At 43.8% G+C, this 27,835-nt stretch overlaps 1 protein-coding gene across 1 annotated transcript in view; it reads left to right on the top strand.

The window, feature by feature from the left end:
- Positions 1–27,432, top strand: part of LOC124606317 (putative inorganic phosphate cotransporter) — a 58,775-nt gene extending 31,343 nt beyond the window's left edge. The window contains exons 6-8 of the mRNA XM_047138300.1: positions 1,690–1,931; positions 20,173–20,296; positions 27,313–27,432. Coding sequence (XP_046994256.1) covers positions 1,690–1,931; positions 20,173–20,296; positions 27,313–27,407 — 461 coding nt within the window. The 3' untranslated portion in view covers positions 27,408–27,432. The remainder of the gene's footprint in view (positions 1–1,689; positions 1,932–20,172; positions 20,297–27,312) is intronic.
- Positions 27,433–27,835: the final 403 nt, after the last annotated feature.

Raw genomic sequence — 27,835 nt, 5'->3', positions numbered from 1 at the left:
TCCGGAACCGCGCGACTGCTACGGTCGCAGGCTCGAATCCTGCCTCGGGCATGGATGTGTGTGATGTCCTTAGGTTAGTTAGGTTTAAGTAGTTCTAAGTTCTAGGGGACTGATGACCACAAATGTTAAGTCTCATAGTGCTCAGAGCCATTTGAACCATAAACTGCGATTTCTGGCGAAGACCTGGCGCATCACCCCCAAAACGCTCTCCCGAACCGTCCGTTGCCAGCAGCTTCCACGGACGCAGGAAGGCGCGCCGATCTCCCGTCTCACGGCGTCGCAACTCGCACCGGCTCGACCGACGTCGTGGGTTGACTCCTGTTGCTCTCGTGTCGGCCGCGAAGCCACTACTCCTCGCTATACGGAGCGGCCCACTGGACTCACGTGGCGAACTCACATGCACCGACGCTTAAGGCGGACAAGTCACCTTGTGTCGCAGTGCGCGACCAACTAACCGATCGATCCAACAGCCAATGACCGTTGCCTGAGCAACTCGAGCAGACTGGCGGCCTAACGCGCAGACTCAGATGCAGGAACTAATCCCCCGACTGGGCAACCACTTATTGAGTTCTCTCACTGCACCACAAATTCGGACGAGAGACAGACTAGCAAGCTGGGGACGAGAGACTGACCCCAGACTGACTCCAGACTCACCCAGAACTGACTGACTGATCCACTGGCGAGCTCATAGCGCCCCTTAAATGCACATGGACAGGCAACGTTTCCCCTTCCCCACCAGAGGGAGACACCAAAGCTGCGATTGCCGCAGCGGCGCCACAGCCAGAAACAGAGGGCGACTGCTTTACACTACGCGCTGCGGAGCGCTCTTGAAAACAACAATTTTTACCACGGCTAGGTGGCGATACAGCAGACCTTTGCTAACAGCACGACATCGCCTGCAGGGCCTCTCCTGAGCTCGCGACCATGTCGATTGGACTCTAGACGACTGGAAAACTGAGGCCTGGCCAGATGAGTCCACATTTCGATTGGCAAGAGCTGGTAGTAGGGTTCGAATGTGACTGCAATCCCACAAAGTCATGGACCCAAGTTGTCAACTAGGCACTGTACAAGCTGGTGTTGGCACCATAATGGTGTGAGCTGTGTTTACGTGGCATATGCTGAGTCCTCTAGTCGAACTGAGACGATCATTGACTGGAAATCGTTATGTTCGGCTACTTGGAACCCATTTGCGGCCTTTTATGGACTTCGTCACTGGGCCACAATTGTTAGCGATTGGTTCGAAGAACTTCTGGATAGTTCGAGGGAATGATCTGGCCACCCAGATTGTCAGACACTGATCCCATCGAAGATTTATGAGACATAATGGAGAGCTCAGTTCGTGCACAAAATCCCGCACCGCCAACACTTTCGTAGGTATGGACTGATGTAAAGGCATTTCTGCAGCGGACTTGTGGAGTCCATGCCACGCTGAGTTGCAGCACTACGCTGGGCAAAAGGAGGTCCGCCACGGTATTACATATTGGGAGGTATCCCATGACTTTTGTCACCTCAGTGTAATGTTACGATGTATAATTGTTTCTTATACAGCTGGGGTTAGAGCGAAAGACGAAGGAGGCTGGTCGTTCATGCACATTTGACTCTTCGAGTACTCCCTGAAATACCCACTGAAGCCTCAGCCTTGACCTCAGTAGCCGGCACACCTCTTGATACTGTCCACTGTGCTTGCAGCGGGCGCCGGAGCGGCGTTGACGCTGCTGCTGCTGCCTCGTGCCGGTTGCGACCGCATGCTGGCCGTGGGGCTGCTGTCGCTGAACGGACTGTGCCTGGGCGCGCAGTATGCCGGAAACGGCTCCAACCTGCTGGTGCTCGCACCTAACTTTTCCGGATCGCTGTACGGCATCTCCAACACATTTGCCAACGTCGCTGGTATCCTCGCGCCATACGCCGTCGGCTACCTCACCAATGGAAACGTAAGTCACGCACACCATGCATAAAACGACTGTGTAGGAGAACTGAGCATTTACAGGTTTCCCGTTTATTAACTGTTTGTTTCGATGAACACTGATTAAGAAGTATATAGTCAGAAGGCTGTATCAAAAATTTGTGTAATGATCTATGAACAAATTTTATGTACCACACTGGGGCTGCCCTCGTCTTTTGTCCATTCCTTTTATGTAACATTTGGAGCGACAAGGTTTGAGGGTACTGGTATGTAGTATCTGTAAGTGGTTGTTCTTTGGAGGGCGACAATGCCCACTGGCGCAGAGTGTCGCAAGCAGAGGCAGTTGTTGAGAGGCTGAGGAAGGTGTAGGCTGCGTGAGCCAAAGGCACTTGCGTAGCGAAGGATTTATCTCTATGTTTAATAGTAGTGGCATACAGTTTGAATAATAGTGTGTTTATGTTTGTGCAGTGTGATAAAGGAAATAAATTAAATTTTACCAGTTCTTAATGCGTTTCCATCAGTTAGTACCACACCACTGCATTTAACAATGAACGAGTCTCGATATACACCGTCAACTACAACAAGAGGATTGTAACATAATAATCATTAATTAACCCATATAATCTTCAAGACGAAGGGAGCTTATAAAGGGAACAACAGCGACAAAGGCACAATAGCCTAACCACTCATAATGACAAATGAGATACTTGTTTTTTTGAGTCTGGCTGTAAAAACGATATTCTCATTGGCAAAGATTTGCTATCAGTCATTTATCCACGGCCCGTGTTGCAGCAATTAGTATCACTGCCTCCAGATCGCAGGGCCATGGTATCGATTCCTAGCCAGGTGAGAGATTTTATTCGCTCCGGATTTGGGTGTTCATATTGCTCTGATTATTTCATGTCATCATCACCGACACACAAGTCGGCGGAATGGTGTCAGACGCAATGGCATGCACCAAGTGGCCGTGTACCCTCAGATGGTCCATTAGAGTTGCTATAGGGATTCTGGGCCACATTTCAAGCGGCTGCCAATTTTCGGCGATGAAGTTGTGGAATCCAAGATGCAGCATGGCGGTGGTGAGAAATACATACATCCAAGATGGCACTGGCTGGAAGTTCAGCAACGCAACATGGTAGTGGCAAGAAATCAAAAAACACAAGATGACGCAGCTAACCCAGTAATGCTAGTGGGAAATTGTAATAAAAATCCAATATTGGGGAACCAGCTCACTTGCTATAGCAGCCATTATGGCGCCGTGTTCAAAAGAATCTCAGAAATCTCATATTTGAAACATGTTCAAAAGTTGTAGGCACTGATGGAAGAAGCTTCCACACAGAGAGAAAAGTCTGTTATCTGAAAACACAATCTTTAACCAAAATATAATTATTTACCAAAACACAAGGAGGCTGTTTATTGCAATACACAAGTACAGCTACAGAGCTCTGACTGCAAACAAAATTTCGATCTAGCAAAAAAAATAAAATTTCGAGCACAAAACATATGTGGCACTATCCTTGTAACCTAATTTTTCTATAATGTTTGAGAAATTTATACATGGCTCACATCATCGTGCTACAGATGAAGCTTACAGCTTAACCAGTGATTTTGGATGAGTTTTGTTCAATCTATGAACTCTGCATAAAAGAAAGCAAACTTAGTTCAAAAATGGCTCTCAGCACTATGGGACTTAACTTCTGAGGTCATCAGTCCCCTAGAACTTAGAACTACTTACACCTAACTAACCTAAGGACATCACACACATCCATGCCCGAGGCAGGATTCGAACCTGTGACCGTAGCGGTCGCGCGGTTCCAGACTGTAGCGCCTAGCACCGCCGTCCCGTCCGGCCAAACTACTCGTGTGTGAACTTATTTCCAACAATATTACAAACACACAAGGGCGATACAACTCACAGTTTAAAGTGTATTTGTCAAGGAGGATAGTTTGATCTACGTACTAAAATAAACAGCGTTAGCCCCACGTCGAAACTGTCTGTATTATTTATCAGAATGATATATTAACATGGCTAAAACTGATGTCTAAGTTAGCTAAACATTATAGTGACGCCAAGCTATTAACTTCTTCCAGCCGGCCGGAGTGGCCGTGCGGTTCTGGGCGCTACAGTCTGGAGCCGAGCGACCGCTACGGTCGCAGGTTCGAATCCTGCCTCGGGCATGGATGTGTGTGATGTCCTTAGGTTAGTTAGGTTTAATTAGTTCTAAGTTCTAGGCGACTGATGACCTCAGAAGTTAAGTCGCATAGTGCTCAGAGCCATTTGAACCATTTTTCTTCTTCTTCCAGTACAAAACATGTGTCATATTCTGTTGATAATTTATGCTATCGTACAGTGGAGACTATGTGACTCATCACACCCCACACATGATCGTGTTACAGGAAAATTGCAATGAATTGTCACATAGATTGTCGTATGTAAGATATATGCCTACTTTCCGTATTAAAGGTTAATGTCAGTTTAAGTCTATCTAATTCATTTTCCATTGCGTGGGAAGCGAATTTAAGAAAATTATTTATTGTAAAAGTAGTTTACAGAGTTATGCATATCCATATACTCAAATAAAAGAATACTATGCCTTATTTTTAGTATTTTTCATACATTCTGCGATTTTAACCATACATGATAGCAGTATATCCTTCTTTTCGTGATACTCTTTGTAAACTCTTGACATCAGGATGAATTGCACATGCTGTATCTTTGTTCTTTTATGAGTAACATTCCGTCTTTATGGAGTCATTACGCCTGGAATTCTTTATGCAGTGCCTGGGTGTCTTTGCAAAGTAAATCCTATTCATTTCTTGCCAGATTTTCCATCTTCGAATGAAATATTCAGCTTCAGCTCAGCAACAAGATTGTGGACACATTGTGTTACTTGACGTCTGCTAATAGGGAAACAATACCTTGGCTCAACGAGATCCACTTCACTAAACGAGCTTCACACTGACCGAGTATACAGGAGGGACCCATCTGTTTTAGAATTGGATATATTCCAGGGATTTTATACATCACAAATGGTCTGGGAACTTCGTAAAATTTACTAACACCACCTACGCCCATACTATTTCTTACGAGCCGGCCGGTGTGGCCGAGCGGTTCTTGGCGCTTCAGTCTGGAACCGCGTGACCGCTACGGTCGCAGGTTCGAATCCTGCCTGGGGCATGGATGTATGTGATGTCCTTAGTTAGGTTTAAGTAGTTCTGAGTTCTACGGGACTGATGACCTCAGATGTTAAGTCTCATAGTGCTCAGAGCCATTTTTTCTTACGACAGTCCCATTTTTACAATAATAGTATTCAACATAGGAATCTGGTAATTTGCATGTATAGCAGGTGTTAACTACTGCTTCTTAAACTGTATCGTAAAACAGAAGCATACAGTGTGTATGTGCAGTGTTTGTCGGCTACTGCATCTGAAATAGTATTCTAACACGAAAAGTTCACAGTGTAAATTTTGAGTGGGTGTCATCTAACGCATGTTAAAACTTTACTTTAACACCAGAAGCTTACAATGTGTATGTACAGTGGGTGTCAGTTACTGAATCTTTATCATTTTTTTCTCGCTTACTGGTAAGTGTCAAACAAATTGTCCTTTCTACACCTACATGTCTACTCCGCAGTCCACATTTAAGTGCCTCATTTCATCGAACCGCTTTCACATTATTTGACTATTCTTCCATTCTCGAACAGCATGCGGGAAAAACGAACGCTTAAGTCTCTTATTTTATTGCGACGATCATTGCTTCCTGTGTAGGTGGGCATCAACAAAATATTTTTACATCTGGAGGAGAAAATCGTAGATTGAAGTTTCATGGAAAGATTCCACCATGTGGAAAATTGCCTTTGTTTTAATGATTGACATCCCAACTCACTTAAGTTAACTGTGACATTCTCTCTCTTATTTTATGAGAGTACAAACGACCTGGGCTTCTTTGAACTTTTTCGATGTCCGCCATGAATCATATCTGTTAAGGATCCCTCACTGCACAGGAATACTCCAGCAGAGGTCGATAAGCATAGTGCAGCCCATCTAGTGGATTTGTTGCATCTTCTAAGCATTCTGCCAGATAAATGCTGTCTTTGGATCGCCTTCCCGCAACTTTGTATATGTGATCATTCCAGTTTAAGTTGTTCGTAACTGTCCCTCCTAGGTATTAAGTTGAACTGACAGCTTGTATATTTTTGTGTGATTTATCATGTAACCGAAATTTAACAGACCATTTAGAACTCATGTTGACCTAACATTTTTCATTACTTAGAACCAAATGCCCATTCTCGCACTGTGCAGATATCTTGTTTAAATCATTTTGCAGTTGGTATTGATCTTCTGATGATTTTAATTGACTCTAAATGATAGCATCATCTGCAGACAATCTAAGAGTACTACTCAGATTGTCTCACACCATTTATGAAGATTAGGACCAGCAGATGGCCTATAACATTTCCTTGGGGAATGCCATATATCACTTCCATTTTAATTGATGACTTCCCCTCAAATACTATAAACTGTGACCTTATTGACAGGAAACAACGAATCCAGTCGCAAAACTGAGATGATACTCCATATGTATGTAATTTGATTAGAAGTTGCTTGTGAGGAAAGGCATCAAAAGCCTTCTGGAAATCCAGAAATATGGAACAAATTTGAGATCCCCTGTCTACAGCACCCATTTCTTCATGTAATAAAGAGCTAGTGTTGCACAAGAACTATATTTTCTGAATCTATGCTGTTTTTCAGCAGATGGTTTTCTTCGAGGCAATTCGTAATGTTCGAGAATGGTACATGTCCCTGAATCCTCCTGCAAATCAGTGTCAGTGATACGGGCCTGTAATTCAACGGATTCCTTCTGTTTCCTGTGCCACTTTCCAATCTTCGGATAGGGATCTTTCCCCGAGCGATTGGCTGTATATAATTTGTAGGTATTGATCTATTACGTCAAAGGAATCTAACTGGTACACGGTCAGTACTGGGGAAGTTGCAGTTTTTGATCAGAGTTGCTTCGCTGTACTGAGGATATCTACTTTTACCTTACTCTAGTAAGCAATAGTTTTTGATTCGATTTCCAAAATACACTCCTGGAAATTGAAATAAGAACACCGTGAATTCATTGTCCCAGGAAGGGGAAACTTTATTGACACATTCCTGGGGTCAGATACATCACATGATCACACTGACAGAACCACAGGCACATAGACACAGGCAACAGAGCAGGCACAATGTCGGCACTAGTACAGTGTATATCCACCTTTCGCAGCAATGCAGGCTGCTACTCTCCGATGGAGACGATCGTAGAGATGCTGGATGTAGTCCTGTGGAACGGCTTGCCATGCCATTTCCACCTGGCGCCTCAGTTGGACCAGCGTTCGTGCTGGACGTGCAGACCGCGTGAGACGACGCTTCATCCAGTCCCAAACATGCTCAATGGGAGACAGATCCGGAGATCTTGCTGGCCAGGGTAGATGACTTACACCTTCTAGAGCACGTTGGGTGGCACGGGATACATGCGGACGTGCATTGTCCTGTTGGAACAGCAAGTTCCCTTGCCGGTCTAGGAATGGTAGAACGATGGGTTCGATGACGGTTTGGATGTACCGTGCACTATTCAGTGTCCCCTCGACCATCACCAGTGGTGTACGGCCAGTGTAGGAGATCGCTCCCCACACCATGATGCCGGGTGTTGGCCCTGTGTGCCTCGGTCGTATGCAGTCCTGATTGTGGCGCTCACCTGCACGGCGCCAAACACGCATACGACCATCATTGGCACCAAGACAGAAGCGACTCTCATCGCTGAAGACGACACGTCTCCATTCGTCCCTCCATTCACGCCTGTCGCGACACCACTGGAGGCGGGCTGCACGATGTTGGGGCGTGAGCGGAAGACGGCCTAACGGTGTGCGGGACCGTAGCCCAGCTTCATGGAGACGGTTGCGAATGGTCCTCGCCGATACCCCAGGAGCAACAGTGTCCCTAATTTGCTGGGAAGTGGCGGTGCGGTCCCCTACGGCACTGCGTAGGATCCTACGGTCTTGGCGTGCATCCGTGCGTCGCTGCGGTCCGGTCCCAGGTCGACGGGCACGTGCACCTTCCGCCGACCACTGGCGACAACATCGATGTACTGTGGAGACCTCACGCCCCACGTGTTGAGCAATTCGGCGGTACGTCCACCCGGCCTCCCGCATGCCCACTACACGCCCTCGCTCAAAGTCCGTCAACTGCACATACGGTTCACGTCCATGCTGTCGCGGCATGCTACCAGTGTTAAAGACTGCGATGGAGCTCCGTATGCCACGGCAAACTGGCTGACACTGACGGCGGCGGTGCACAAATGCTGCGCAGCTAGCGCCATTCGACGGCCAACACCGCGGTTCCTGGTGTGTCCGCTGTGCCGTGCGTGTGATCATTGCTTGTACAGCCCTCTCGCAGTGTCCGGAGCAAGTATGGTGGGTCTGACACACCGGTGTCAATGTGTTCTTTTTTCCATTTCCAGGAGTGTATTTACTTCATGTTCTTCGATGAAGGAATTTCGATGGAGACCGTATTTAGTAACTGTACTTTAATGGCACTGTTGTCGGTAATATTATAATCGTTAGCTTGCAGTGAGGGTATTTACTATGTCCTGCCACTGATGCATCTCGCATTGGACTCAGTGTTAAATTTTGAGCGCCCGTAACGCTTCACCAGTCTTGGGATTGTGCGTTCTGTTAAATTTCTTGTGCATTTATCGTTGCTTCTGCCTACCCTGTTTTTTTTTTTTTTCTATGTGGAATGAACTCCTTCTCGTATTAATTTGTTTCGTATAAATCTCTCAATTGCTATCGATACTACTTGAATTTAAAATCATGTGGCTTTGCTTGTTTAATGAGATCGAAAGACACGGACACTGCCTCTTAGGAAGGCGTCAAGCGAATTTTTACCTGCTTTTTTAGACAGATACATTCTGCGTTCATTTTTGGTGGGTTTGGATGTTACGGTTTTCAGTATCGCTACGATGACTTTGTGATTACGAATCTTGCATCCGTTATGATGCTCCTTATTAGCTCAGGGGTGGAGTGGGAGACAGTGAAATGAACCAATTATTAATTTATTCCGGCTGCACAGTATATCCTGTCTTGTAAACTGACGTACGGTCGGGAGAGGGGTGTGCTGACCACATGCCCCTCCTTATCCGCATCCAGCAGCGCTTGTGGTCTGAGGATGTCACGGCGGCCGGTTGGTACCGTTGGGCCTTTCAAAGCCTGTTCGGACGGAGTTTAGTTTAGTTTGTACAGTGTAACCTCTATCTGTCCTAATTCACAGCAAGCACCTGTTTAAATTTCGCTTAAAAAAAAAAAAAGAAAACTGCTTCTCGCAGCAACAAACACGCTACCGTAAACTATATTTAATCTGTTGTTCCTGCAAATCGTTAGATCCTCTGCAAAAAAGTTTCGGCTTAATGTCTCTCCTACTCTAGCCAAGTTTCAGTATCTATAACGACTTGAGGTTCAGTGCTTTCTATCAGTGCTTGTAGCTCTGGTTCTGTTCCATGACAGCTATAGCAGTTTACGACTATAACACCTAATGTTTCTAGGTCTACCCTCGTCCTGAGTTTGGCCTACTCTTTTTGAGACTGAAGCCCAATTTGTTCTTTCCTGAGGTCCTCTAGCTTTACAAAAGGCCACCCCGCACAGTTCCACTACCCACGAATCGGCTTCCTGTGTGTGATGAAACCACACCTGTTAAGCGGAACACGACATCCCGACAAGCTTCGGCGCAAGTAAAGAAATCTGCCCCATATATGGTTGCAGAAGCCCCTGTAGCTGCCATCCATAATCACCAATCGGCTCTGTACTAAAGGTCCGTTATCGGTCCTGTCGACGATGCTACAGATGGAGAACACTGTCTTCATCCTGTAAGTGAGATTGGAAGTCTCTACATCAGACAACCGCCCGAAATCAGAGACTGTCTCTTCCAGTCCAAAGAGGCACACATCATTAGCACCAACACGGGCCACTACCTGCAGCTGTCTACATCCTGTACTGTTCATGACATCTGAAAAGACCCGTTCCATATTTGAAGTGATTCCCCCACAGTATACACACACAGTGCACACCGAAGCTTCGTCTTGGCAGCGATATCCCTGGCAGGCTCCATTATGTGCCCAACATTGGAGCTTCATCTACCTGCAACCTCACCCTTTGCCCGGACCTTGTAGGCTGAGAGCCTTCCACTGAGACAGGACAAGCGACTGAATTTGTCTCAGGATGTTTATCAGCCACAAGCAGCGCCTGAAACCTCTTTGTCAGACCCGCTGGAGAGGCCTTACGATCGGGCCCCGGAGACTCTTTTGCTGCATTCCACACCTCAGAACGACCTCCCACTCGTCAGTGGGTGAGGGGTCGACCACAGTGCGGGCAGAGATGGGGGTCGCCGCGGTAGCGGACTCATACGGGCTCCCGTGAGACGTTCTGGAGTGAAGCTTGTACAAATAATTTACAAACGAACGCTGTACTCTCTTGTGTTCCTACTGGGACATGAGGCTGCCGCCCTACTGAGCTCTAGCTGAACTGACTGTTCAGCTCGAAACAAACAAAAGAATGGGGCGATACAGGCAGCGGAACTATTGACCACATAGTTATTAAAATGCGAAACTGTGTCTACTAAGCACACAAATACATAGGAAATTTACGAATTGAGCTACTGAACACACAGTTCAGTGAAAATAAGCTGTTTCTGTTTGAAGCTCTACAAGTAATTGACAAGCGAACGCTGTACACTGCTGTAGTGCTGCAGTGACAAGAGCTGCAGCCCACACAGCAATGAGACCATGCTGACCAAGCATATCTAACAAAAAGTGCAGAATGTATGTAAAATGATGACAAATTTATAGTTTTGTAAATGTATGCTCATAAATCCGTGAACTGTTGTAGAACGAATCTTTTATTGTAATTCACTTCCCGTCTCCCCATTCGGAAATGTACAAAGCCTGTCTTACAAATTACTTTACAGTGCTTGGATGGAACCCACATGCGTTTTGTAAACATGACGATGTATAGGACAATTTGTTGCAATTTTCCTGAACATAACGATGTATTTGGGCACAGTGCCGTACTCTCCACTGTGTGACAGAAAACAGTATTGTCTACGTTGTTACAAAGATCAAACTATTCTCATTGAAAGGTGTACTGGCAGTTAGAGAACAGTAGTGCCCACATGTGTTTATAATGTTAATAGTGTTGTAGGATATATCATTACTTATTTTGGTTTCTTTAATGCGTGGTACGTAGATGGAACTAAGTTAATCCACAACCACTGTTTAAGTTGTAGGTTTTATCTTTAGTGTTACTATGTGAGACACGTACTTTTTAAATGTTATAGAACAACCAGGTTACGACAGTATAGCTACATGTGTTTTGTACACAAAATTTTGCATGTTTTTAGAAATAACTGTATTTTGGTGCAAGATCGAATACTTGTTCACAATAAGAGCTCTATAATTATACTTGTGTATTGCAATAAACAGCCTGCTTGTCTTTTGATAAATGATTTTACTTTAGTGTAGATACTCTCTCTGTCTGTGTCGAAACCAGTTTATCATTGTCTTTGGTCATGTTTACAACTGCATTTCATGCATGTATTACGAAAATATGTAATTTATGTGTTGCTACACATTAAAGATCTTGTCAAAATGTTTTCTCCACCCCCCTAAAATGGTGCTTGGTCAGTTACTTTATCTTTCGTCATTTTGTGTATTTACACAATACGTTTGGAGAATTACAGTTAGATATTGGAATTATTCAGTGGCTGATTGTGGGAAGGTAGATAAATACAGTGTTAGAGAGCCTTGGTACCATATTGTCGATCAGTAGATGTCGTAGCCTTCCTCGAAATTTCACTTCGGCACCACTTACGGAACATAATCTCTCGTAGGCCTACAGCAAATTTATTAAAAATCAGTATTACCCAATCTGTATTAACGATTATGTTTTTCTAGTGCGGTACATGGAGCTTTACCTTCTTCCCCCTAAAATGGTGTTTGGTGAAGTGAAACTGAAAAATTTCTTGAAATGTCAGGTGTTCATAGTTTGATCTTTGTACCATGAGTAACATAGCCTCAAATAATCCCACAATCGAAATGTCAACGCCCCTTATGTAGTCTGACAGATAGTTTAGATTTGAAGACACCATCACAACACTTGATGTAAACCCCGTTTGTGTTACTTACCTATTTTTTACAAACATCTTAGACATGTAACTACTGTAAGTTACACCATTTACGTATTTTGATGGCTATTTTAGACGTGAAAATAACATTGTAATACTTAACATAAACATTGTCTTGCTAACGTCTTTTTCACAAATTTGTCAGATGTAGAATTACTGTAAGTTATACCTTTTATGTATTTTCGATAAATAATGCAGGACGTAAGGATACTTTGAACATGGGGTCAACTGACACAATTTAACTGAAGCATCCACACTTTTGAGCATGTAGCAAAAGGCAGATGTGCTTGTGTGTATGTGTGTGTGTGTGTGTGTGTGTGTGTATGTGTGTGTGTGTGTGTGTGTGTGATCATTTCATTTTGAGTCAACTGTGTCTTGCTCCAATTGTGGTACATTAATCAAACTAAATTCGTTTACAAGTGCTGCTTAACCTGTAAAATAGATCATTAGTGCCATATTAAACAGATATTGTTAATATCTCTACGCATTTTTGATAAATAATTGACTACTTTTGTAGCTGGCACTAATTAATAAAAAATAAAAAAAGAAGCTCATGTGTTTTTTTTAGATGGAAGTATTGGCTATTATTTAGAAATTAATGATGAATAAGACAATTTTTTCAGATATATTTGAACATTTCGCTAATTTCGTATGCATGAGATACTTTTGAACATAACATTATAATGGGTGCTAATAGAAGTGAGCTAGTTCTACTGTCTTGGATTTTTTAAATTTCTGGCTAGCACAAACAGGTTAGTTCTGCCATTTTGCCTTTTTGAATACTCCACCACTGGCATAAAATTTCTGAATTTCTGGACAACGCCATCTTGGATTTATACTTTACAGGGCATGATAATTAACTGATAATCAATCATAACGTCTTTACCATTATACAGTGGGAATAATAATTCTTAGCAAAAACTCACATGTGTGAAAGTATACAGTAATAGACGCAAAAAAAGGTTCTGGTAAACGTATATCAGCAAATGAGTACTTTACAATGAAGTTCCATATGTAGAATTACGAGCCACCACAGACCTCGTCATGAAGTGTTGTCCTAGTTAGTAAAAATATATACGAATTGGGTTCAAATTTCACTCACGTACTGTGGTTATGGAATGTGATACGTGCGTGATGTGCCACATCAACATTTTGCTGACGAGAGTAACATCACATATAACAAGCCTTATGGTCCTAGATAGGTAGGTCGAGCCGGCCAGGTCTCTGCCTTGGCCTCCTAGCTCACCTGCCCCGGTCCTGTGATTTTTCTTTCAGGGACCATCTCAGGAATGGCGTGGCATTCCCTTTCGGAGGATTTCAGAACTGAAGTCCGAATAGTACAGTCTTGTCGTGATTAATAGAATGGTCGAAGGGTGTTTGGATGAATTCTCCTTCTGCAGAAAACGACAAGTAGAACACCTGCAGTAACAGAAACGACTGTACAATAACTTTTATCAGGTAACAGATTATGAGTGAAATTTGTGCTCAGTTAGGTGGGAAATAGACTGAAAAGTTTACAATTCAAATATATTTGTACTATGGACGATACATCGTATCAGAAGTCAATGGTGGTTCGAAATCACATATTTGCAATTACCTCGTAAACGAAAGTAACGCTTTTGCTTCAGTTTCTTAGACTTTCACAAGTGTTAGTTATCACTGTTAATTATGAGGCACGCTATATTATGAAGGGAGATTACATAGTGAGAAAAACATCTTTTACTGAAAATATGCCTTATATAAATACCGACGACTTGGAAATAGTTAGCACTTGGATCGAAGCTGACTGTGAAAGCTAATACAAAAAATTAACACATGTAGCTACTGTTCGCATACAGATAAAAAGACACAATATGACTTCACTGTGTGTTCTAGGATCAGGCGCTGGAATCAGCTACGAACGTTAGATATCTTTAAGGTGGAACAATTACATGTTGCTTTATATGATAGATGCCGTATATTCATCAGAAAAATCCAAAGGTAGTGTGATTCACACACAAAGAAAGTCACGAACAAAACTAATTATTTCGTAATGGTCACCTGTTTAGGCCGTTTTAGCTATTTTGATTAACGGAAAAGTTAGAGAAAATTCAATGAGCTGCTAGCTCCGTCTTGTGTTTTTTTAGTTGGCGAAAATGTTTCACGAAACTACTGTACAAAATCCGACCTGATGTTACAAGAAAGGCCCTGTGCTCTGCGAAACGTGGGCCATCCGCGAATTGAATAGGAAATGACGAATATGATTCTGGTTCACTATGCAACCTCCACCATACAACATACGGTGGCTTTCGCATTACCGACATACATTTAAAAGACTGACACTTATCTACAGGTTACTTACATGCTTTTCATATGCTTTAGGCAGTCGTAAATTAGTACTTAACACATATCCGGAGTCCATTAGTAGAGTTGCTACCCATATGTTTCATACTCAGTTTAGACAGCAATTTACAGGAAAGGATTTAGTGGAACTTAACATAGGGATAAATGAGTCCCTAGGATAGTATGTTATACGCTCTAATCATACAGGTATCGACGGATGGATAAATGTGGTACGCTGCAGCACATTTTCGCTGCTGGGAAGAACAGCGAACTGCGGGCATATCGATACCAGAGAATAACGTTTTTACAAATTTCATTCCGTGAAATCATTTGGACAGTAACTATGTCTTGGAGACAGGGGTGTGAACAATGTACATAGATATCAACATTTGAGAGATGACGTATAGTTGGTTTCAGAGAAGCCGGTTGGAACAATCAGCGGATCGCTTAACATTTGAATAGGAGCGATGCCACTACTCGGGATAGAGTGAACCATGGCCCAAGAAGGATCTGGTCAACCTAGAAAGACGACAGACGAGAGGATCATCAGTCGTCAGAGAGGCACTCAGAACCCGGGATTCATTATATCCATCCGAAGTGCAGCGGGTGCTTCAGTCACCACATCGACCATTAATAGGTGGCAAACAGGAAAGGGGCTTAGCTCACGAAGCCACTAGCACCAACTCCCATTGACCTCTGTACATCAATAAACCAGTATGCAGAGGTTTAAGTCATATTCGGCCTGGAATCTCTTGTTGTAGTAGAATTGTCTTCGGTGATGAGTCCCACTTCGGAGTGAACCCTGGTGAGTAGCGAAGACATATCTGCAGACGCCCCTTGCAGCGCTAGAATACCAATGTATCACCCGCCATACGACCCCACAACTAGGAGTGATGGTCAGGAGTGATATTTCTCTTCATAACAGGACCTCTTTGATTGTCATCCTCCGTACCCTTAAATCACTTCGGTTTTCCGACAATATTGTGTGTCGACGAAATTCTAGTCACCGTTTTGTTGCCCTTCCTGGCAAGCCATCTTGGGCTTACGTTTCAGCAGATAGTGTCCGCCTGCAAACGGTGAGAGTTGGTACTGCTTGTCTTCGTTCTTAATAAATCCTGTCTTGGCCAGTAAGGGCGCCGGATCTCTCCCCAAATGACAGCGTTAGGAGCATTCTGAACAGTGCATTCCAAACAGCTCCCGATTTTGACGATCTACAGCGCCAATTGAACAGAATTTGGCACAATATTTCTCAGGACGTCCAACAACTTTGTTAATCAGTGCCAAGCCGAATGACTGGTTCCATAAGCGCCAGATGTGTTACTGACATGCTTATTTTGTGAAGCTCTTTCGCTCTGAAATAAATCAGGCAAGTTTTCTGGAACTGTAATCAGTTTTTTACTGTACATGTATATCACCACTACCGATTTCCATTCCATTCGGACAAGTTCTTCGTGGCGAGTTTTTTATTTGTTTTTTTTTTTGTTTTGTTTTTGTTTGAGTGTACGTTGCACGATTTTACCATTTACAATCGTATCATCAGGACGAATAGTAGTTCTGGTTTGAAACAATGCTTTTACAAATTAGTAAGTGCCTGCGGTCTTTCAAAATAATTTCATCTGAGCTGAGTGCTCGTACTCTTTGTGGATTGTTTGTTGCGTTGAATATTCACAACAGACTTTTACAAAATGTGCCGCTAATCTTTGCATATACCTGTAAGATTCAAAGAATATGGCATAACGCTTAGCAGTGGGAGATCTGCAGTGAAACTCTGTCGCTTCAGTAACGGTCACAGCCTATTTCTGTTTTTCAGCATAGAATACATTAAGTCGTGATACTTATATCTGTCAAATATCTTACTGAATATCTACACTCCTGGAAATGGAAAAAAGAACACATTGACACCGATGTGTCAGACCCACCACACTTGCTCCGGACACTGCGAGAGGGCTGTACAAGCAACAATCACACGCACGGCACAGCGGACACACCAGGAACCGCGGTGTTGGCCGTCGAATGGCGCTAGCTGCGCAGCATTTGTGCACCGGCGCCGTCAGTGTCAGCCAGTTTGCCGTGGCATACGGAGCTCCATCGCAGTCATTAACACTGGTAGCATGCCGCGACAGCGTGGACGTGAACCGTATTTGCAGTTGACGGACTTTGAGCGAGGGCGTATAGTGGGCATGCGGGAGGCCGGGTGGACGTACCGCCGAATTGCTCAACACGTGGGGCGTGAGGTCTCCACAGTACATCAATGTTGTCGCCAGTGGTCGGCGGAAGGTGCACGTGCCCGTCGACCTGGGACCGGACCGCAGCGACGCACGGATGCACGCCAAGACCGTAGGATCCTACGCAGTGCCGTAGGGGACCGCACCGCCACTTCCCAGCAAATTAGGGACACTGTTGCTCCTGGGGTACCGGCGAGGACCATTCGCAACCGTCTCCATGAAGCTGGGCTACGGTCCCGCACACCGTTAGGCCGTCTTCCGCTCACGCCCCAACATCGTGCAGCCCGCCTCCAGTGGTGTCGCGACAGGCGTGAATGGAGGGACGAATGGAGACGTGTCGTCTTCAGCGATGAGAGTCGCTTCTGCCTTGGTGCCAATGATGGTCGTATGCGTGTTTGGCGCCGTGCAGGTGAGCGCCACAATCAGGACTGCATACGACCGAGGCACACAGGGCCAACACCCGGCATCATGGTGTGGGGAGCGATCTCCTACACTGGCCGTACACCACTGGTGATCGTCGAGGGGACACTGAATAGTGCACGGTACATCCAAACCGTCATCAAACCCATCGTTCTACCATTCCTAGACCGGCAAGGGAACTTGCTGTTCCAACAGGACAATGCACGCCCGCATGTATCCCGTGCCACCCAACGTGCTCTAGAAGGTGTAAGTCAACTACCCTGGCCAGCAAGATCTCCGGATCTGTCCCCCATTGAGCATGTTTGGGACTGGATGAAGCGTCGTCTCACGCGGTCTGCACGTCCAGCACGAACGCTGGTCCAACTGAGGCGCCAGGTGGAAATGGCATGGCAAGCCGATCCACAGGACTACATCCAGCATCTCTACGATCGTCTCCATGGGAGAATAGCAGCCTGCATTGCAGCGAAAGGTGGATATACACTGTACTAGTGCCGACATTGCGCATGCTCTGTTGCCTGTGTCTATGTGCCTGTGGTTCTGTCAGTGTGATCATGTGATGTATCTGACCCCAGGAATGTGTCAATAAAGTTTCCCCTTCCTGGGACAATGAATTCACGGTGTTCTTATTTCAATTTCCAGGAGTGTATAATGAAATTTCCTAGTAAAGCATGCTATGTGAAGATTGGTTTGAGCACCACAGCGCTATACTAGACATCATTTTATTGTAGATATTGCCTTTCTCCAACGTTTGAAATAATGTACCCTGCCAGTTAAGTGGGTTGCTAAAGTCCAACGTGAACTCCAAAATACGGTACAACTAGGTGAACGGGAAGGATCTGGTAACAGTGCTAAACTGCCCACACTCCGTTGCAGAATTTAACACTCACTCTGACAGCGTAAAATACATTTTTTGTGTGACTGTCAATGTATAGTTTTCATTGCTGTTAGTAATGTTTACTTATTCTAAATTGCACAACATGGGTTTCCGGGAGATTCTGATTTACACAGTTTGCAATGACGTAGCTGCAAACCTAACAAACTGTCACCCGGAATTATTCTGCTGCTACTTATAGTACACCTGTGCCAACAAAAAAATTTCAGCTTTTCCTGACAGTTTTGCCGTTAGCGATACACTGAAGGTAATGACACTTGAGTGAACAGCAGTCCATTTCTTCCTCTCTTTATATTAATTCGTTATATGGATTATAATTGGCCATGATAATTCATTTACTTCACTATTGGGAAATAAAAATGCAATGAATGATAACTGACAAGCCAATGTATAAGTAATTATGAAAAATCCGCCTCGATTGCACAAACTACCTGGTGTTTACCTAGCTTTCAGCGTGGATAACCACGCCTTCTTCAGAACAAATATAAAACAGCTTGCCTAAATAGGCATAGTCAAAGGCTAAAATCAATTGCTTAGAGCCTATAACTTTAGAGTAGCCTTTTCCACCAACAATAATCTGCACAAGAATTTAATCCACTCGTTGCAGATCACAGATGATAAACTGTCTCAGTCTGGAGTGTATAAAATTACTTGCGGTTACTGTCCGAAATTTTACATAGATCAGACAGGCCGAACTCTCATGACTAGACATAAAGAGTACATCCCCACCAGAAGCGGTGATGGTACGAGGGGTTCCAATTATGCAGAACACCTTATACAAATGGCTCATGCACTGAGTCCTCCGTCTAATATTGAGTTGCTTCATGCTGAAGTTAAGGGTTTAAAATTGGACATCTTAGAGGAAATGCAGATTTTTAAACACCTACAGTATGCCAAAGACGATGTCCTTAACGATCAGCTCCAATTAAAAAACAGAAATTTCTTTGAGGGTTTCGGTCCCTTACTTAATTCTTCACATTAAGTTGCATGACGTGGAAGTTGGTTGATGCACGCGCACGATGTTGATTGTTCACGGATGGTAACGACGCCTCGCCCCCCCCCCCCCCATTTTGGTACGTTTTCCCTCCTACTGTGCTGAGAGTTTGGTTAGACTAGATGAACACAATTTGTATTTTCTTATTGCTGAGCGCTTTAGGAAGTATTTTGTGTATCTTCGTTGGCTTCTATGTAATTGTAAAATCATGGAGCCAAGGTATGTCATAAATCTTTAACGTCTTCTGATTACGGCCTAGTCGGCCGCTTAGTATTATGGCGATGTAGCGACTATGGCTGTTTCTGCAGCAGATATCATTAGTGCAGTGTTATCCGTTAACAATAACGTCCTCAGCATAGCTATTTTTTTAGTTTAGTTGTAATTTCTACCTATTTCTAGGGCTTCCATATTAGTTTGTGGCTGATTTGCCATCCGTGCACAAAGTTTGTCGTGGGTTGCTGTTAAATATGTCTTAATTCCTGCATCACCGCTTTTATCATTTGCTCAATTTGCTATTTGTGCGATAAATTTTGGTAATCAGTTAGATCCCGATCCGTGTTAACTTTGTAATCCCGCTCCCGTCCATAAGAAGAGCGTTTCCTGGCCGCGCGCATGCTCAGTGATTTCGATAGCCGCGCATGTGAGCAGCCTGCGGTGCCTCAGTTCGGTGGAGAGCCTGTGACCATCGTACGTTGGCTGGGGCGAGGCAGCACACACAGGGTTGAGATAAGTTATATTATTGACTTGGTACATATGTACCGTGTATTTGTAAAAATAATTTATGGAGTCTTGCCGCTGTACGTGTTAATTTAGCCTTTGACTATGCCTATTTAGGCAAGCTGTTTTATATTTGTTCTGAAGAAGGCGTGGTTACCCACGCTGAAACCTAGGTAAACACCAGGTAGTTTGTGCAACCGAGGCGGATTTTTCATAATTATTTCGATACTTACGATTGCTGACGCGCTGCAATGCTGAAAGTTCTTACAATGTATAAGCACAGTAGATCTGTACAATAACGTGGACAGCGTCGTTGCTGACAGTGCAGTAAAATGTATGCAAATTTTGAGATAAAGTGATAAACGCAACGTAACTTGTACCAAAGGTCTACTGATATTTGGTTAACTCCTAGTACAAATGATAATTTTTGTGAAGTAGTGAGGATAGCGAGTGCTTCATTCCTCGTCCGGCCTGACTGTTTCAGCAAACGAGGGGTCAGTGGGACATCATGTTCCTCATCTCTGCCGGCGTGGGCCTGGTCACGTTCCTGCTGTACTTGGTGCTGGCCACCGACAAGGAGCAGCCCTGGAACAGGCCTGGAGAAGAAGGTCGGTACCGACGTGCACGGATTTGTACTTCTCATTTCCAAAAATACGCACCATTCTACTTGCTCTGCAGTACTCTTCCAAAGGTGGTGATGAAAGCTTAAATCATCAGTGTTCACAAGAACTTTCAGAATCCAAACTGCAGCTGATCCAAGGCAGAGAACGTAGTTTTTATGTCACTACCGACACCCCGTAGAAAGAACCTCTTCATGGACCAACGTTCACTAATAGAGTACTACAATGTTTATCCATCAACTAAGATAAGATGTTATGTTTAGCAAAATGTGAATACACGCTCCCTTACGTAACTCAGTTGTCAAAGACGCTGTCGCTTGTGTTACGATGTGTTGTGGTTGATACGTGGTCTCTTTTCAAGTCTTCGCCATGTGTCCATAGCTTTTGTTTGTATGAATGTGCTCATTCGTGTATTTCAACAGTAGTTCATGCCTCTATTATCTAACAACCACGTTTCGCCTTTTTGTACCACTCTTTCATTTATCCTTTGGACCGTATGGAGTTTTATAACAGAAAAATATTCCACAGTAGCGGAACGTCGGCCACTTTTAGAAAGAGCCGCGCTCAGTAATTAATCAGATTTAATTCTAATGGAGTTACACACCGTGACAATAAAACACTGACATAAAACAATTTGGTCGACGCATAGTTCTGTCGAGCACAGGTTTTTGACGAGGCGTTTATACAGGGGGCGATGAAAAAGTTTCCATTTGAGAGCGTCGCTGGAGCATATATGCAATGTTGTGGATTCCAAGACCGCTAAACACAGGAAATGGCTGAAATTATGACGATGTATTACTAAGATGCTAAGTTTTCTTGATACAGAGGTCTCTAAGTTACCCTACACGTACTCGTAAAATCCGTTGTGAGGTTAACCGTAGCTTATAACGCGACGTAGCAAGGAGAAATATGCCATTAAGTTTCTCCGTTATCATCAGAAGTTCTACGTTGTTACAGAACTGAAGCATACGCAAAAAATTTTGTGCACTTAATTTCGGCCTGAGGTGTAAAATTGGTTTTACTTTACTTCAATTTCGCATAAGTAAACTATCAAAATTTTGCTGTCCATACAGTTCTTTTCATATGAGTGACATGCCCTGCTTGGGGGGGGGGGGAAGAAGAGTACCAGCGGAAAAATGCTCCTATCCGTGTCCAGAAAAGGCGAATATACTCCTGTTTATCAGAAGACTCACCGAAAAGAGGTACCAGTTGCCCCATTCTGCCTTCCTCAGCACCTTTAAAATTTTTCGCAAAAATTTTGGCATGCGAAGATATTCGCGCTATTTTATGCTGAGAGAGAAGGAGACAGTGGCATTGGGAAAGAGACAGAGAAGTCACAGATACTGTAAGATAGTAGACAGTGGTTGAGGTATAGAAAGGGAGTAGCAGCAATACCAGCCTGAGAGAAAGAAAAGGACGCAGTGGCAGCGGAACGTAGTTGACAGGACAGAACAATACTAGGAAAAGAGTGAACGAAACAGTGCCAGTGGGATACGAATAAAGGGAAGAAGAAAGTGGAAGTGGATGAAAGCCAGTGACAGGGAGAGGGTCTATGCCATTGGCAACGATTAAGAGAGTGCCAGTGAGAAGAAATAGCAGCAGTGGGAAGAAGTAAATGAGATACTAATAGTAAGAGAGAGCGAGAGGGAGAGAGTGACAGCGAGAGGAGACAGTATTGGTAGGACAGAGCGAAGGAGACTGTCACGGTGACAATTACGGTGCGTTTACACGTGAGCGCCTCGCAGCTGGTAGCCGTGCGGCTGTGGCTTGTCCCACCTGGAGGCAGAGGCACCCAACGTGACCACAAGTGTGAATGGAATCACTCGCATGCAGATGCTGAGCAAGAGGCATGCAACCCACACATGTGCCTCTACTTGCGTGTGGAACAAGCACAGTCGCACCGCGTTAGGAGCAAGGCGCAATGGCGTATATGGATCCTTGGAAAGACAGCAAGAGATAACAACAATGAGCGTTAGTGGCGTGCTGCTTGGCACGTCACAGCGATTAAATATTAAGGCGTAATGTTTCGAAGCGATATGAAATGGAACGAGCACGTAAGAAGGGACGACTTCGGTTTATTGGGAGAATTTTAGGAAAGTGTAGATCTATAAAGGAGATCAGTTATTGGAAGACTTGTTCAACCCATTCTTGAGTATCGCTCGAATGTTTGGGATTCCCACCATTTCGGATTGTAGGAAGACATAAAAGTAATTCAGAGACATACAGCCAGATTTCTTAAGGAAGATGTGATAAGTACGCGAGTGTTACGTAGATGTTTCATGAAATCAAGTGAAAATCCCTGGAGGAAACACTACGATCTTTTCGCGAAAAGCTATTGGGAAAATTTATAGAACAGAGATATGCAACTGACTACAGAACGATTCTACTGCCCCGAGCGTACATTTCGTATAAAAACCCGCAACACGGAAGAAATTACGGTTCTTGCGGAGGTATAAAGACATTAGTTTTCCCCTCTCTCTGTTTGGTAGTGGAAAAGGATACGAATGGCCAGTTGTCGTATACGGTACCTCCGCTATGCTCCATACAGTGGCTTGTGGAGTACATACTGCGCGGAAAAAATTGTGTCATGAAATTTTAACCCTGGATGGCTCATGCCAATAGGAACCAAAATTACTAATGTTGCATAGGTCGACAACGCTCAGTTTTCAAACTACGGAAACTTGGCGCCACGCGCTTCGACTTGCCGCGGGTTTACCCTGTTGCCGGATGCCGGAGATCGCGATGTATCCAAGGCGGCCTGCATGCTCGGTGGTAGCGCGCCAGCCTTCCACACGACACATCCAATTTAGTTTCATGATAAGACGTACCGAGAACAAACCCGTCAACTGCTGTTAGTTCGCATAAAGTCTTTTGCAAATTGTCTCGGCCCTGAAAAAGCCCTTTTTTGTAGCCAGGACATTGTTTACTTCAAGCAGGTGCTCGAACTGGCGGCCTTCTAACGCGACACAAGCTTGGTAACGTCGAACGGTGTTTTGCCGAACTCTTTCAAAGAATCCTGGAATTGCCCTGATGTGATTGGCGGCCTGTTATATGAGATCCATTAATTCCTCTTCGTTTCTAGGTCGTTCGCGTCGGGGTGGGTGAACTAGAACCTTGAAGAATCTCTACAGGAAAAAATCCAATGGCGTGAAGTCTGGTGATAGCGGGGGCCATGTCCTACAAGCACCTCTGCCAATTACCTGGCCGTCGTAGAGTTCATTTAAATATCCAGGCACAGCACAACTGTTATGTGCAAGCGCCCCATCATGCTCCATCCACATGCATAGCCGCATGACCAGAGGAACATCTTCCAGCAGGCAGGGTAGAGTAATTCGCCCTGGTAAGTCGAGAAGATTGACGGACCGGCCCAGTCAGATGGTCACCCACAATGCCTGCGAAATGTTGAGCGAAAATCGTTCTTCGTGTCCGTGGACGTACGTGACATGAGGTTTTCCCCTTGCCCAGTAATGAACGTTTCCAGTGTTGTAAAGGCAATTCCGATGGAAGGTGCACTCATCGGTAAACAACACCATGGCGGAGAAGTCGGGATCTCGTGCAACACGTCGCAGAATCACCGTCAAAAAATGGTTCAAATGGCTCTGAGCACTATGGGACTTAACTTCTGAGGTCATCAGTCCCCTATAACTTAGAACTACTTAAACCTAACTAACCTAAGGACATCACACACACCCATGCCCGAGGCAGGATTCGAACCTGCGACCGTAGCGGTCGCGCGGTTCCAGACTGTAGCGCCTAGAACCGCTCGGCCAACCCGGCCGGCTAATCACCGTCAGAACCCTAGCCTGTGTTCATAGTCCGCCACAGGATTTAGGTGTTGGACAAGGTGGAAACTACGTTTATGCTGGCCGTCGTCCCTCAAACCCTCCAGACTAACCAATGAGTGAGCCCCATGTCGTGTCCAGCGGCTCGAGTACTTGTCGTAGGTGTTTGCTGGAAGCGCTAGAGAACAGCCTCTTCAAATGCAGCATACTGTTGTGTTCGAGATCTTGCAGCATCACCATGATATCCCGCTAACCTGCCCGTTTCGCTAAGTCACTGGTGAGTTGCTGTTAACATTTGCGGGTGTTGGCGGCGTCTTGCTGGTCCCTCATACAACCGTCGAGCTTCATGCGCATTACCGTCGCATTGTCCAAAAACATAAACTATACCTCGTTAACTTTTCGTAACTGGGATGCACAGTCATGTAAAATTTTTTGAACGACATCATGTTTACGCCAGTGGCCGCTAAACGTTTTATTTCTACTATTGCAATTTCGGCCTTAGGTCATTTTCAAGTGCAGATGTTTTGGCTTTAAACCATTTCAGGGTGTATAAAGTTGACATGGCTTAAAGACAAAACATCTGCACTTGATAATGGCCTAAGGCTGAAATTGCAATAGTGGAAATAAAAAGTTTAACAGTCACTAGCGTAAACATGATGTCTTCCGTATCTCGTTGTTCTTCAAACGAATACTGTGCCGCCATGCTTACTACATGACTAAATCGCAGGTGTATATGTGCTCCGAAGGGAAGTGAATCTTACGTGAGATAGAGACAAACAGCAAGATCTGTTTGACACGTGTGCCTATCACGTTGGGGCACTGAAGGGGCGAGGGACGTTTGTATGTGTGAACCGTCAACTGATGAGTGGTAACGGGGCAACCCCACGGCCAATCGGAGCGCGTTGCGCCAAGTTTCCGTAGTTTAAAAATGGTGCGTTGTCGACCTACACAACATTAGTAATTTTGGTTTCTACTGGCATCAGCTATCCAGGGTTAAAAATTCGTGACACAATATTTCTCCACCCTGTATATAGATACAGATGTAGAAATGTGATAAGACCGCTGTTATTCCCTATATACGTAAGTGCTGCCTCAGGCAGTATCATTATCACATGTAATTGTACTCACGACCATGACACTATGGTTTTGACCAGTATTAGTCGTTCTACATTCACTTTACTTCCTCGTTATAATTAAAGTGAAACTACTCACGAAGGTGGAGTTTGGTGTGTAATTATCGTCAAGGCAGTGAAAGTAGGTAGACATGCTAAAGCGTTAATATGAAACTGATTTACGCTGAAAAAAAGTTAGTTCCAGTTTTGGCGACAGATGTACATCTATTGGTCTACAGCACCTCGCTGACGTCGGCAGTATTCATACTGTACAAATTGTGTAAGCGGCGGTTAATGATCAACATTATGCCTTTCTCATTTGTTTGTCCTATTCTGGCCACGTCCCGTTCCTAATGCAGTACATATGCTGTTGCTTGATAAGATATGCCAGCAGATCAGATTTTAACAATTTCAAAAGTTTTGACATTTGCAGTAGGTAACTTGGCAAATATAATCAGACATAGCTGGAATTTTTACACACACAAGAAACTAAGACTGTAGTCTCATTTATATCACGAAAGAAATGCTTAACTGTACCATTCTATTCGTTGTTTCTTTCTTAGAATGAAGACTATTGTGGGTCAATGCAGATAATCAGATAACGAACTTAGATTTGTCCCAGTTGACATAGATTCTGATTATCAGCTGTAGCAGATCACTTACCGCCTTTTGAAACTAGATCCTGGAAACCTTTCACCGTTATCTTTCATCCCAGGAAACATGCGCTTGAGAAACAGTATATAGCGTTACTTGTGACAGAAAAAACAGAACGCACCCTATCACATACATACATAGCCTGTGTTCCTTTCCTACAAGCAAATTCAGTCTTCCATTCACATTTCGATCCCGCCAGCAACATCGTTGGGTGTGTCACTTGTAGAGGAGAGAAATGGGTTTGTAAGTGAGAAACTCGTAGAGTAATTTCAACCGAAGTAGGTGCACACATGGCTTACTAACTGAGAAAATAAATTATTTCGTTGTGAGATACCCTAGTTCCGTTACGAATGGGACAGGAGATGTGAAGAGCGTGAGGTAAAGTGTAAGATTTTAAATAGTTCGATGGACATGTTACTATGTGGGAAAAGTTTCTGTTAAGATAAGACAATCCAAGAACGCAGAGGGGTGGGTGTTAGGTGACATTATTCTCCTTCGCCGTGAGCCGTTTAAATTAAACCTGCTGGCTGGGAAAAGATAGTGTGTGAGTAAGATACCTCTAGGTTACCTAGAAGTTTGAAGCGAGTATGTAGAAGTAAGGCTAGTGTCGAATTTATAGTTTTTGAGGTCAACAAGGTCATTGTTTACAATCCCCTTGACATATGAGCACATTCAGTCGAACAGAAGGAAGTGTCCAGAGTTGAATTTAAGATCAACTTGCTTCTGCCACAGGAAACTCCTTGTTGTTGCTGAACTGAGGGTTCATTCTAGAATTTATACAATCTAGATTCTGGATGAGAAACAAAAAAGTTGTTTCTAAACGAATTTTAATTAATATTTAAAAGTTTGTAACAGATGTTATTCCATTGTTTGGATACTGTACTTGCAGTCCTCTCTTGAAACATGTAGGCCTAAGTAACTTCGATTTTTCCCCGTAAATAGATTTAGTTACTTTTGCTGTAAAAAGGACTCAGGGTAATAAACATAACCTGTGGTGCCATGTAATCAGTTAGCATTTTTAATATCAATAAATGCTTCTGCTTAAAAAGAGAGAGAGAGAGAGAGAGAAACAGAGGGAGAGCTTAACGTTCGTTTTGTCTGTAACGTTACCTTAAGCAGATGATTATACTGGTTATTAAAATGCTTGCCTAACAAATTTTAAAAATTTCTTTTTTCTTCCTTAGTACGTTCATATATTTTAATTTTTTTCTAACATTTTTGCTACAATTGTTTAGAAAATAAGTGTCCATAAAGTCTACCTTGCGTTGCATAAAGTAGTATTGTAGAAACAATTGCAGTTTCATAATTTATAATTTTCAGTCATAGCTTGAGACATAATTAGAAAATCAAAATTTGAATTTCTGACACGTAACCAATGTTCCCCGGTAATGTCGTATATATCAAGTACTGCAAGGTACAAATAAAAACAATAACTTCGTATTTATTTTGCTTACAGCGTGTCATATTCCAGAGACCCCAGAATCCTATAAGAAGTTCGACGAGGGCCACGTCAACGATGCGTTTGAGAAAGAACACTCGGTGTACATCTGAAATGCAGCTGTTAGCTGTGTTGGACGTTTTGCTTAAATTAAGTCTAATATTTATTTACATTTTGTAACCATTATTTGTTACTTGTTACCTTGTAAATATCGTGTACATAGCTGTCACATAAAGACTGCAACGATATGCAGGTTAAAGATGTTATGTTATTTGAATACATTGCTTCTCTCTGGAGTATGAGTCATTCCATAGTCCTAGAGATGCCCTTGGAAGACAGAAACATTTCAACAGAATTCACAGAATGAAACATTAGAACCACCTTCAGCAGTTGTTGATGCATATTTGGAATATCTGAAGCATAATCTTACTCTCAAGAACTGTATTAGAACTACCTTATAGGATGTTACATATATCTTTATACTGATTAAACAGTAGTAGAAGTAAAAGTCTTTGCAAAACTGTGCTGTGAAGTGTGGTCA

Source organism: Schistocerca americana, chromosome 3 (genome assembly GCF_021461395.2).
Source record: "Schistocerca americana isolate TAMUIC-IGC-003095 chromosome 3, iqSchAmer2.1, whole genome shotgun sequence".
Classification (NCBI taxonomy): Eukaryota; Metazoa; Arthropoda; class Insecta; order Orthoptera; family Acrididae; genus Schistocerca; species Schistocerca americana.
This window is presented reverse-complemented; position numbering and strand designations above follow the sequence as displayed.